Below are 13,797 nucleotides of genomic sequence, written 5' to 3'. Positions count from 1 at the left end.
CTGCTCGCTTCTGCTGAAGAGTCAAAAGCATTACTTGGCACTGTTCTGAGTTCCCAATCAGCTTCTGTGGGCTAGGAGTTCCAGTGATGCCACTCCCCTGCTCACAGACCTCTCATAGATAGCTCCCAGCTCCTAGCTAACTTACTGTCCTGACTTCAGGCTCTCCCTCACTGACCACTCATCAGCAGAGACTATATCCCCCCAGAACAGGACAACCTGCTGGACCACAAGTGTATCCTTTTTGCTCCTGGGGTTCTCTCTACCTCAAGTATCAAGGCTCTTCAACTTTTATGGCTGTTCTCAAACACTCCAGTTCCCACTTCCCCAGCCCCTTCCCCACACCACCTCAACCAGATGTGCATGCTCTCCGATCTAACCTCTTTGACCCAGTGTGGGCCTCAATAAGGTATCTGCCTTCATCTGGCCTGCTTGCTCCACCCTCCACATAGGCAAATGTCTTACTCAGCTTTGATTTACCTGAAGCAAGCACAGGAACTGGCCGACAGGAGATGCTTAAGAACTATTTTGCTGCCCAAATACAGGTCACCTCAGAAGCCTAGAAAAGTCATGGGCAAAGGGGCAGAGTCCCATTAAAGGAACACTACAATCAACAGATGTAAAACAGGCAAGAGTGTGACCAAAGTTACCCAGGAGCGCAGCTCAGGCCTTACCTTTCTTGAACTCCTCCAGCATGGCATCCAGCTTGGTGTCATGGAAGACAAAGTGTACGGGATGGTTGTAGAAGCGGGTGATGGTCTTGAGGGGGGTGCAGTCATCCGGGTCCACAAAGGCCAAGTCTTTGACATAGAGAATATCTACGATATTAGACTGCTCATCTTCAAACACAGGAATGCGGGTATAGCCACTCTCCATAATCTCAGACATTGTGTTGAAGTCCAGGATGGCATCGCTGCGGATCATGAAGCAGTCGTGGAGCTGAGTCATGATGTCCTCCACAGTTTTGGTTCGTAGTTCCAAGGCACCCTGGATCATATTTAGTTCCTCTTTCACGAGATCGTTATATGGCTCTGTCACCTTCAACATCTCCATCAGCTTCTCCCGATTGTAAACGGTGCGAATCTCCTGGCCCAGAAAAAAGTCCAGGAGCTTGCTGATGGGAAAGCTGATGGGGAAGGTGAGTAGCATAAAGAATTTGGTAAGAATGATTGTGTTGGCACCCACAGCCAGCCCGTGTCGGGAGCACAAGGCCTGAGGTACGATCTCCCCAAAGATGACAATGCCAATGGTGGAGGAGGCCACGGCCATGAGTCCGGACCCGATGAGGTTGTCCAGAAGGATGGTGAGAGAGGTGTTGACCAGAACATTTCCCAGGAGCAGTGAGCACAGCAGGTAGTTGCCCTTGCGCCGGATAGGCTCGATCTTGCGAGCATAGCGCCTCTCCTTCTCAGTGCCACAGTTCTGGACAATGCGAAGCTCCATGGGGTCCAAGGCCATCAGTCCCAGGTTGAGGCCAGAGAAGATGCCCGACAACACTAACAGCACCAAAACGAGAAGTATGTGCAGCCAGAGGGGCAGAAACCTGCCCTCCTCCTCCACCATGAAGAGCAGTGAGTCCTTATCGGTCCACCTCTGCCAGGGCCCGTCCACGCCAGTCCTTGTGCACAGCGCGTACAGCTTCATGTTCTCGCTCCTTCGGAGGAACTTAGTGAGCACCACCAGCATCCCGGATGTGTTCCCGCGGCTCACGTTGACCAGCTGCTGGACGACCAGGTCCTTGGTAAGCTCAGGGCAGTGGGTGGAGTTGTAGAGGGCCTCGGAATTGTCCACCTCGGTGAAGGAGATCAGGTTGCTGGAGATGGAGCCCAGCCTATGGCCGTAAAGCCTCAGGTTCACGGTGCTACCCTCCGACACAAAGATGATGCCATCCGGGTTCATCCCACACGATTTGTTGCAGCTCGCCAGCCGCATGCCAAGAATCACGCTTCGCTGGGGGTCTCCCTGGCCCCCGGCCCCCCGCGCCCACAGCAGCATCGGCAGCACCAGCGCCACCAGGTGGAGGCGCCCTCGGGCCAGCCCGCCGCCCGGGCGCCCGCCCCCGCCCGCCGGCGCCATGTTGCTCCGGCTCGGCCGCCGCCACTCCCCGCGCTCCACCGCGCGGTCCACTCGCGCCCTCGATCCTGCCGCTCCGCCGCCGCCGAGCCAACTGCCCGGGCGGCCGGCCTGACGTCAAGTCAGCGCCCGCCCGTCCCGCCCCGCCGGCCCACGCCCCGCCGATCCACGCCCCTACGGCTCACGCCCCTCATTTACATGAGAGGCCCCGCCCCCAGGCGTGCAGCTACAGCGCCGGGGCTTAAGAGATCCGGTGCTTAAGCTGGCGCAGGTCCCGGGCGCGGGAACCTTCCACGGACACAGTCCGGCCCTCCGCCACGCCCTCTTACGCCCTTCTGACGTCCCTAGGGCCCCGCCCACCTCCGCCCCGCCCCCTTACGTCCAATCCACGTCCGAGCCAGCCTCCGGCTGTAGGTCTCCGCCACCTCAGGTATTGGTCTTCGCTGAGCTTTCCTCTTCCGCCGCTCGCTCGGTCGGGTCTGGCATCTGCTCCATCCTCCTTCCGTGCCCCTTTCCCAGAAGTGTTCGGCTCTTGGCCGGGGGTCTTCTCTGCAGGAACCTTGAAAGCAGCACCGCGCTGTCCTCTGCCAAGAAAAAAGAACAGGGGAACCTGGGGGCTTAACCCTGAAAAAGTTGTCAAGTCTGTGGCCTTGCCGCCTGACCCTTGGAGGCTATTCTGGTCCCAGTACTCCTGCATATTTTCCGACCTTGCCCTAAGGCCAGTAGTACTTTCCCCAATCCCAGGCTTTCTGTGGCCAGTGGCTTCCCTAGGGTGGAGGGGAAGTCGAGAACTAAGGCTATAGAATGTACCCGCAGATAGAAGGGCTAGAGTCTGGCCTGAACTTATTTCATGTCATTTCCATTTATAACACATTTATAGTACCTACTATGTGCCAAGCACTTGTTCTTGGTTCTGACAACATACCAAAAGTCCCTGCCTACTGGAGTTTACAATTAAGAGTAGGAACAGGCAAAAAACAAATAATCACATACATAACATTCTTATCTAAGAGGTGATGTCATTATTTCCGTATTATAGATGAAGAACTTGAGGTGGCACAAATCTGGGTCCTTGCAAATCGTCATCTGAACAGCAGGCTTGTGTAACTTTGGTAGCCCCAGTTGGGGTGTCTCTCAGCCCATTTCTACAGCTTTGAAATGAGGGTAAGATGATGATGCAGAAGCACTGCACTAAGCTGTAGGAACACCTGGCCTAGGCAGTGAACACCACAGGACATCTCCCTGAAGGTTCTTTGGCTGTGTAGTGTTGTTGTTGCCTGCCCTTCCCAGACCAAACCCCTAACCCCAAATTGAGGTGGTGACTGGCCAGCTGTGGCCGCTGCATGTGGAAACTGGAACTGAGAGGCCACACCAGGCGTAGTCCTAGCCCTAAATGATTGCTTCCTGGACAGCCCTGCATTTGTGTCAGTCAGCAACTATGAATTGGGTGCCAAGCACTCAGGGTGTGCAGGGAAGAGTGGCTTCTGCCCTATTAGAGGAAAGGAGACAGACAAACATCCTTATAGTAACTGCAGAGGTGCACTGAGAGGAGCATCAGGTGCCCATTTGACCACTGGGTCTCAGAGCAAGTTTTTTCCCAGCCCTGGAGACACAGAATCCACTTTTCTTTTGTCTGCACAAACCCTTGTATTTATTTTTATTTTGGTATTCTATTTGCCAATAAAAGGAACAATCAATACCAACCTGAAAGGGTCTAAATCATACAGGGTTATAGGAGGAGGCATGGTGGCAGAGGCATGATTCCACTAATTGCTGTTAGCAGGGGCAGAGGGTCTGCATACTAGGCCAATCTGAAGTAGTCCCTTGCAGGTAAGTGCCTCACTTTATATTCCACAGTGAGTGCCAGGTTTTCAGGGAACACGAGCCTCGAGATGGGCACTGGCCAAGACAGACCTAAAGCAGAAAGCAGGATCTTTGCCCCACAGTTTCTTCCATCTCCCCCAACCAGGAGGAGCTACCTGCACCTAGCAAGCCAGCTCTCAGGGAGGCTTCTGCCCACCCCACCTCATCTCTTTCCAGATGGCTTTGGGACTAGTGCTCTCCCCCAGGCACTTTTCCATTCTGTTATGGACCAATTGGCTATTTTTATTTTGCCTTTTTCAGACTGTACTCAGAAGCTCTGTACATATGCACTGAGTCCAGTAACAGAAGCCAACCAAAGGAAGGAAAATAAGCTTTTGTGATAACCTCAGTGAAATATACCCATGCACAATTATATTCATGTCTGTGATTAGTGAATAGGGCAGAGCCAAAGAGACTTCTCTTTGCCCTCCTAGGGCCTTTGATCTGGCAGAGGACGCAAGACTCCCTTGGTAAAATACAAATGCAGCATGAAGCAGAAAGTTTCGCAGGAGATATTGGAGGACCAGGCTGAAGTTGAGATGCATTTACTGACAGACTTGGGTTCCTGGTTAGGTCATTTAACCTTTCCGCACATGTAGAGTTGAAGAATCTCCCCACAGAATGGTGGGGACAACATGGAGATGGATGTCTATTGATAGCAAAAGTCAGGAAGCCTGGAAGCAAGTGTGACTCCTATGAACCAGGCTGTGAAAGTGGCAGAATATAACCAGATAGGAAGCCTCTCTCCTCTAGGGGCAGACCTGTTTCTCTGCCTCCAGGTGGAAGTCCTTATTCACCTGAGTTGCTTCCATTTGCAAGTAAAAAGTTTGGGAGTTTTTCTCAGAGAGAGTCATATCTGACCCCCAGGCGTCTCCAAGCACTCCATTCATGAGATCCTTGGTTCTAACAGATCCTCTCTGGGTTTAGGCCCCGTGGCAGCATGTCTACATCCCCATGGTTGAGCCCACTCCTTCTCGTCCTGTGCAGGCAGTCTTGAAGGTCCATTCCTGTACTTGATGTTGTGCTGTCGCCCCTTCTCCTGTACTTGGTGTTGTGCTGACACTGAGATTCTAATGATGAATGGATGCTGAGCTAGTACCTGGGATCTCCTGTCCCACTCCCAGGGATGGGGTCCTTCTAGCCTGAATTCTCCCTCATCAACCACTGGGTCTCCAAGATGGAAAACTGCTGACAGAGAAGATGCCTGTCTGTTGTCAAGGTCAGAGCCTAGACAGAGTCCCTCAGGAAACACTGTGGTCCTTGGGGTCCCAGAGCTTGGATGGGAGCAATGAAACACCTCTGAGGATGAGATACAGGTCACTGTCACTACATGCACTGGCCTATTCACCAGCTGTTCATAATCTACAGGACATTTGCAGGACACACACAAGCCATTAAATTATCTTGGGAGGAACAACCATCCCTCTACAGAGCAAACATGGGGTCAGCCTGGATAGTGCCAAACTCTGGTCATCCCATCAGGAGGAATCATGAGGACCTGGTACCACAATTTCTACCTGAAACAGACACTTCACTGAGTCAGAGGAGGAAGTTAAAATATTCTATCAGCAGGTCCAGGTCCATAAAAGGATGCCAGAACAGCAAGGGGAGGAAGCATTTGTATTAACTGGTCAGGCTTCAAGACTTCTGTGGCCATAGGACAAATTTTTCTCCTTTGGGACAGGACCGTGGAAAGCAGGATGCCTCACCATGGGGGTTTAGGCACAGTTCTGGAGGCACACTGGGGGTTTGGGTTGGCCATGGATTGCCTGTGTGACCTTGGACTCTGGGACATTCCTGAGTGCTGATGAGAGGATGCCTGGCCCTGGTAAGAGCCCAATAAACATGATCAATAACCATGACAATGATGGAAATGATGCCCTGAGATTTTTAAGAGGACACTCAAATTCCCTTGCCTCCAATATATCTCTCTCCATTGAACTCTAGCCCCAGTGTTGTTTTCTCTTCTTTTTCCTGCAGAAGGAGAAAGTCAGAAGAGGATGATGGAGGAAGAAGGGAAACTGGGGGTGGGTAGAGCTGGTGGAATAAGGCAGGAAGGCTTTAACAGCAACAAGAGGCTCAGACTGCAAAGGCTGGTGAATGAGAAGGAGGGAAGCCTGATGCCTATGGAAGGCAAGGCCTGCTGGGAAGCCCCTGCTGGTACCAAAGTCCCTGTGAGGAGTCCCAGGCAGCATGGGGTGTAACAAGCCCCTCCACTCGACACCTGGGACCAGGACTCTGCAATTCATTCCAGGAGGAATGAATTGTTCCTCCAGGAGGAAGCCTGGAGGACAGGTGGGCATAATCCACATGAAGCAATAAATCACCCCAGGCCAGAAATTAGGAAAATTCCTGATTTCTGAATCACATTTATCTCCCAGACCTACCCAGAAAAGGAGACAACCTTTGAGATCTTTTTTCCCCAAGTGTTGAGATTTTTGCAGGTTTGCCCCAACATTTGCCAAGGCACCAAATCCCTGGAGAGCTTCCAGCAACTAGCTCACCTTGCTAGGCCTCAGGCCTTTATCTTTAACATGAGGGCACTGGATCAGAGAATCAGGTTCTATCCTAATTTAAATTCTTTGATGTATAATACTTCCTAGGCCACCAAGGGAGGAAGGTAAATGAGAGATCAGCAAGCTCAGGTGTGAGTATCTGTTCTGATCTGTCTCACTTCCTGTCTCCTTCTGAGAACAGTACCTTCCTTCCCTCTGGGAACCTGCCCCACCTCTACTTTCATGGGTTCTACAGGGGAATAGCAACTGACCAGGCCTGGATAAAAGCACCCCAGGCCACAACTGACCAAGGGTGGGCAGGATACCAAGAAGGGCCAATCAGGAGTCGTGCCTGGGCTTTGATGTAGGGGGAGGGTCCCTAAGAAGAGATTATAGAAACCTCATGCTGCCTGCTGCTCTGTGCCTTCTCACTGCTGACTGCAGTACTTGCCGCACAAGAGTGGGTACCAGTATCATCTCTTACGGATGGAGAAAGGGGGGATTTGGAAACCTGAAGAAACCTGCTCAGGATCACACAAGAGTGAATTTCAATACTGTTCAAATCTACCTGGACTCCAGATCTTAACCCCTGCACTGTACTGCACCTCAGAGGGCTAGGGTTATAGGCATAGAATCATAATCTGTTGATTAAGGAATCTCACCTTGAGGGGCCTTAACAGGGCATTGTTTTATTTCTTTTCTAATCAAGTCTTTTAGCCAGTTTCTGTTAATTTCCCTCTTCTCCTCCTTGAGGGCTTGGCTGGATCCCCTAGCTGTCATGTGACTTTTTGTGTTTAAAGTCCAGTTAGGTCTGTGAAAAACTACCATCTTGTTTCTGATTTACATCATCTGCACCCCGGCCCTATCATCCAGGCTTGGGATCCAGTATCTGCTCCAGGGATTTGGAGTAGGGAAGGGCTTTGGTCAGCCTTTCAATCCTCCAATCTCTGAAACCAGTTGCGGGGGGTGGGGGGTGGGGGTGGCAAGCTGTTTGTGGGTACGCATGTGTCTGGTATGGAGTGAAGGGAGTCATGTGTTGGTTCTAGGACAATTCCCTCTTCCTTTTTATTCCTGGCAGGGACAAGAAGGAAACAAACATTTCTTTTTACTTACTCTTCCACAGTTTGAACGCCCCCATTTTGGGCTGTGGCTGTTTGACTAAATGTGGCTTGTGTCTAGTTATTGCTTTCTTGTAGTGGGAAGTTCAGCTCAGCCCGCTGGGATTCCTTACCCCCAGGTTTGTGCTGGTGGGGTAAACTTTGCCTGTCAGGTAGCCCCTTTTGGATGAGTCCACCCAGTGGTTGTAGTATAGACCTCTGGACTACTGACCCCTGTCTCTGCCCCAGGTCTCTCTCTCTCCAGTTCTTTTTTATTTAAAGATTTTATTCATTTGTCTTTAGAGGGGAAGGGAAGGAGAGAGGAAGAGAAATATCAATGTATGGTTGCCTCTCATGCATCCCCTGCTGGGAACTGGCCGGCAACCCAGGCATGTGCCCTGACTGGGAATCGAACTTCGAGCGTGTGTGTTGCAGGCCCGCGCTCAATCCACTGAGCTACACCAGCCAGGGCTCTCCAGTTCTTTTCTCCCTTTGCTCTAGGAGTAATGAACAAGACAGCAATTTGGCTACCTGAGCAGAGGTCTAATTGTGATACTACATACCAGATCTTCCTCCAGAAGCCCATTACCAACTCTTCCCACACTGGGTTACACCTGCCAGCACTCTGGTTTCTTCTGCCTTACTCAGCTGCCATTGTTAGTCTGGGCAAGCATGGCCCCATGACGTAGGAGCCGCCTCCAAGCTGCTCTCACAGGCACGGCAAGCCCCTCCTGCTACATCACACATTGTGTCGAGGGTTAGTCAGCCCATCCACCTCGCTGCTCCGAGGTTGCAAGAACAGCTTTTAACATTACTAAAACACTGGCCAAGTTCTTCAGATATGCAAAGTAACTCTCAATGGCCCTGCTCTGATTCTGCCTTCCCCCAAGCAATAGCTGTGGGGGTTTTCTCCATTTTGGGAGACCTCTAGCTCAACACCCTGTTATAGTTGTACAACTCTTCATGATAGAAAATATACATCTCTATTATAAACAGCCATGCATGGGTCTAGTTATTTAAAGAAATATCAAATGGAATACAATTTAAAGAAATACAACCACATTTTTGCAGCTAGGCTCCTTACACATTAATCTTCAGTTTTTATTCATTAATGCTTAGTCTAACCTTGACTTCCTGTCTTGGCCCTAGAGTCAACAACCCTCAATCTGCATTTTTGGAAGCAGCTGTCATCCTGCTAGCTCTGGACTTTGGGCCAGGCAAACTTGAGAGCCCCAAGGTAGCTTCCCTAGACCCCATGGCTTCCACTTGTCCTGAAGAGCCTGCCATTCCTTGCGGTGATGGGTTCTGCCTGCTGCCAGAATGGGAATTTTCAGCCTCATCCACCCTGTCCCTTTGCTTTTGCCATAGCTGTAGCTCAGCTGTACCCATGCACTTCCCCATCCACCCAGCTCCTGGAGAGCTCAGGGCTTCTTTTTGTCTGTTCATCTTCCACAGGAAAAAGGCAAATGAGGAAAATTACAAACACCAAATCCTTTTTTCTTCCTTCCTCACCCAGGGATATTTTTTCACTGCTTTTTAGGGAGAGAGGAAGGGAGAGAGAAGCATTGATTGGTTGCCTCCATATGAGCCTGGACTGGGGATCAGACCCACAAACTAAGTATGTGCCCTGACTGGAACTGAACCCACAACCCTTCAGTTACAGGGCAACAGTCCAACCCACTGAGCCACAGTAGCCAGAGCCCAAAGCCTTTCCTTTGCTGTTTGATCTTTGAAGCTATAGCTTACCATATTTCTAATTATAAACCCCAGGGACAGGATTTGCACATTGTATACTTCCACTCTGTACCCCAGATTCCTCAGTGATATCCTCAAGTGAGCCATTTATAGTTCATTTATAAACCTACTTCTGATACATGTACTTTTTTCTAAAGAGACCAAATCCACTTTCCCAAACACATTTCAGAACACAGGCAGGCAAGCCTTAACAAACAGTAGTAATTTAGACACATATAGAACTGTCTAGAATCTACAGTATGCCTATGCATTCCTTATACAATCTTTCACGTAATGGCTCGCAGCAATCAGGTGTGGTAGGCGTCATCACTCCTAATTTACAGAGAGGGAATTTGAGGCTCAGAGAGATTATGTAATGTGCCCAAGGTCATATAGTAGATCCAGGTCTCAAAAGGGCAGATGTTTCTATTCAGACTCAAATATGCGAGAGTTCTCCTCCCTCTTGCCCACCTATTCTGCAATCCTTGTGGACTTTCTGCCTCCATTCTGTGACAAGCAGGTATCTGGATGCCTAGAGGCTGTTCCTAAATTTTGGAATTTCTGCCATTTCATGGAGTCACCACAGATCTGAGATCTAGTCCTCAGGACATCGATTTTTATAAATTCACTAAAGGATGAAGAGACTGGGGAGAAAAAGTTACACTGACTAAACAAGTAACTAAGTGATGAATCTAAATTGTAGTTTGTTAATTAATATACTAATATTAGCAATAAAATAATATGCTAATACTAATTCCTTGATATACTGAGAAATCAAACTGCTCAGAGAGCTAGAGTGTTAAGTGGGAAGTCCTTACTAAGGTGTTAGGTGGGTAGGCTTGATCTGAATAACCAACACAGGACACTTAGAAATACTTTGTCCCCTGGACAGAACTGACATGCTCTAACATATTTTTATCCTCTGACTGCTCTCCTAGATTGCAGACTCTTCTCTTTTTAGTTACAACAACTCTATCGGATGGGTCATAATGAACTTTACTATAGATTATAGTTAATTATAGTCATCATTCCTTGGTGGAAATTTAGAAAACACCACAAATGCACACCCAGCATGTTTTCTAATCATCTCCAAGGGAGATTTTAAAAAGTTTTTTTCTATGGCAACTCTCAAACATACAGAGAGCAAGAGGGACTCCCCATATCCCCGCTGCAACATTGATCAACAACCTGCTGCTTTCTTTCATCTACTCTACCTGCCCCCCAACATGCACATAATCTTGCTCTAAAGTATTTTAAAGTAAATTTCCAAATTTTATTTCTCAATTCAGATGCTGAACACTGTTTGAAATTCACTCTCTAAACTGAGGGTGAGTACAAATGCCCACCACACCAAGACATTGTGATGTGAAATGAGATTTGCTGCTTATCAGATACTCCAAGGGGAGATTTTCAAAACCAAACCCCTGGGCCTTATGCCAGACCTATGAATCAGGTGTCTGGGAGAGGGAACCAGGCATCCGGCCATGCCAAAAGCACTCCAGGCTATTTAATTGTGACTTTTTCGGAGGCCAGAATTGGTAAGTCACCACTGGAAAGTAGCCAGTCAGTGTTAGAGCTACTGTCCCCTTCTCTGCTCCAGGGTCTGCTCCAGGGCCACAGTAGCTTCAACTTTAGGGATAAAGATGGGCCCAACCTCAGGGCCCAATGTGGATCCCAGAGGAGGAACTAATGGTCTACCTAGCTTTGGAAGGGCTACTGGTAGGCTCTGCTTTGGACCTAGGCTTGGGGTAAGGATGGATTTAAATGGAGTGGCATGGTTTAAAAGTGAAGAAATGGAAAGGATGGGGTCAAGAGGCTGTCTTGGAGCCCCTGACATGGGTGGGGGGTGGGCATCAGGCTTTAAGGTGCTCCTAAATGAAGATACCGGTTAGGCTTTGAAGACAGGGAAGTAGAGGAATCACACGGAACTGCTAGAATGCACAGCTCACATTGTATATGAATGCCCCATACCCTGTTAGTGTGCAGTCCTAGGTCATGGGAGATGATTCCATGGAGAAAAAGAGGACCTGACTGAGCTTTCAGAAGGTGCCCCTAGGTGTTCGTAGAGCACTGTTGGTGGGGGCATGGCTCCTTTTTCTCTTTCCCTCCACCTCCCCTCAACACCTTGACAGTGTTGAGCTTTGTCTGAACTCCATACTTCTGGAAAGCAGCTACATTCAAGATATTCTCCCCAACCCTTTTGTGCCCCCACTCACACACCCCATTTTAAATTCTAAGAAACAGCTGACCTTAAAAGACTCTTCCAAGATAAGACCCACTTCCACCTTTCCTCAGTGACTCAGATAAGACCCTCCATCTTTCATTCCAATGACTCTGTTGTTGACTTGCCTCCATACCAGGCCACCTTCCTTTTCTTTGATACATTCCTCATTAATGAGCATTCTCCCTATTGGATGAATCTGAACAAAATCACTGAATTTATTGTCTTTTGCATTTTGTCTTTCACATGCTCTCTTTTGTTCCCTCTTTCTTCATCATAATGAATTTTACAATGAGAGATCTGCTGAGACAATATATTGAATATCCAGTTGATAGGTTGCATTACAGTATGAATGTACTAATGCCTCTGAACTATATACTTAAAATGGTAAATTTAAAATAATGGATATTTTACCACAATAAAAAATTTCAGCTGACCTAGAAATACAATGAAATTAATTTTATTCAAAACAATTAGGACCCCTACTATGTGCTGGGTAATGGATTAAGGAGAGGGGGAAGTAGGTGGGGCCTAAGATAGGAAATGAGTAATACCTGTTTCCTGTGGTCCAGGAGCTCCCAGCCTTGCTGGGGAGACAAATACATGATCTGCTAATTGAGCTACATGATTCAGGGTGACATATTGTAATAGATATGTACACTGCCTGATTTAAGCCAGGTTGTGAAAGGCCTTGAATGCTACACTAAGGAGTTTGGATTTTAAAGCAAGGGTGTAACAATGAATACATTCATTGTAATACCTAATGTCTTCTCGCCAAACATCTGCTCTGTGGAATGTGTAGAAGATCAATGGCCTCAACAGCTTTAATTTTCAAAGTAGATTCACTGTACAGCAAGTGTTCACCCATGTTTCTCTTATTAAACATATTTATGCTTAGGAAAGAAAGAGTCAACTCTGGTTAAGTCTATTGGCAAGTGCTCTGTAAGAAATATGCTTGGAGCATTGACTGCTTAGAGAGGGGCACCTGACTGAAGGAGTTAAGGGAGGCCTCCAGGAGGAATGGACTGGGGAAAAGAAGAGCGAAGGGGTGAGGCTGGAGCATATAGGTGAAGGGAGGGGCCTGTGGGCAGTAAAGCCAGAGGAGGGTCAGGGCCAATGGCAGGGGGCTTTGTGTGTCAGGATAAGGGCCCTGAATCTTTTCTCCACAGGTGATGGTTACCCAAAAAGGGTTCTGTTAATAGTACTGATGATAATGATATAGTGCTTACTATGTGCCAGGCACTAATCTAAGAGCTTTACCAATCTCGACTTATTTAAATTAATCTTGACACTCAGGAAATAGCATGGCAGATGGTTTAGATCAGTTGGGTGGCCATGTGGATGATAGTGGCCAGAGACACAATACTAGGGACACACAATTTCCAGAGAAATTGTAGAATGGACAGGATGCAGGCTTTGCAAAGTAGGAATAAAGACATCAAGACTTGATTCATTATTGGTTGCATGGTGAGGAAAAGGAGAAACTGGGATGATTGTCATTTTTATTGGCTTTGGGAACTGGATGTATTATTGTGCTTACCCAGGTGGAGGATTAACTACTTTGTTCCATTTCTTAGAGGACTTGCTCAAGTCTTCTAGTACCTCCTACTTCCTTCCTCCTGGGTTATTTAAAAGTGAGTTGTTCAATTTTCAAATATTTGGGATTTCTCCAAAATATTTTTGTTACTGATTTCTAGTCAAATTCCATCACAATAGAACATAATTTATGTGCTTTCAATTCTTTTAAATGTGTGAAGGTTTTGTGGATGGTGGTGGTGGCAGTGGCAGGGAAAGTTTGCTATTTGTTGACTCAAACTATCTTGGCAAATGTTTCTTTTGCACTTGAAGAGGATATGTTTTCTGCTCTTGTTGGGTGAGGTTTCTATTAAGGTCATCGGGTCCAGTTGTTTGATAGTGCTATTCAAGTTTTTTTATAAATTTGCTAATTTTCCTGATAATTTTCCAGCTACTTCCATTGTGTAATTTCTGTTTCTCCTTTCAGTTCTATATCCTTCTGATAGTTCCGCAGTCCCGATATGGCAGAGAAGTTAAAACGTGGGACAGGAAGAAACATTTAAATTTAGTCTAGATAACAGAAGAACCATTTTATCTCTTTAAATTTTCTTCAGATTGCAAAGACAAAATGAAAATCACTACATATACCAGTGAGCCCAGCGGAACTCACGACAGAAACAAATAAGGGAGTCCAGGCACTTGACCACGCCCCCTTCCTGGGTTGGCAAGGCAACTGCTAACAAGCCAGCCAATCAATGAGATGCTCACCTGCTGCGGCGGAGAATTGACGAGAGCCAATGGA

The 13,797-nt window shown here is 47.9% G+C and overlaps 1 protein-coding gene across 2 annotated transcripts in view; it reads right to left on the bottom strand.

The window, feature by feature from the left end:
- The window catches only part of CNNM4 (cyclin and CBS domain divalent metal cation transport mediator 4), a 45,171-nt gene extending 43,004 nt beyond the window's left edge, over window positions 1-2,167 (bottom strand). For both annotated transcript variants that reach the window (XM_037055027.1, XM_037055028.1), the window contains exon 1: window positions 672-2,167. In XM_037055027.1, the coding sequence (XP_036910922.1) occupies window positions 672-2,073 (1,402 nt within the window). In that variant the 5' untranslated portion in view covers window positions 2,074-2,167. The remainder of the gene's footprint in view (window positions 1-671) is intronic.
- Between the last annotated feature and the right edge of the window lie 11,630 nt (window positions 2,168-13,797).

This window comes from Sturnira hondurensis, unplaced genomic scaffold, assembly GCF_014824575.4.
Source record: "Sturnira hondurensis isolate 20B ecotype Veracruz unplaced genomic scaffold, ASM1482457v3 Scaffold0008480, whole genome shotgun sequence".
NCBI lineage: Eukaryota > Metazoa > Chordata > Mammalia > Chiroptera > Phyllostomidae > Sturnira > Sturnira hondurensis.
The sequence above is the reverse complement of the archived record's forward strand: the minus strand, read 5'-3'. Positions and strand labels throughout refer to the sequence as shown.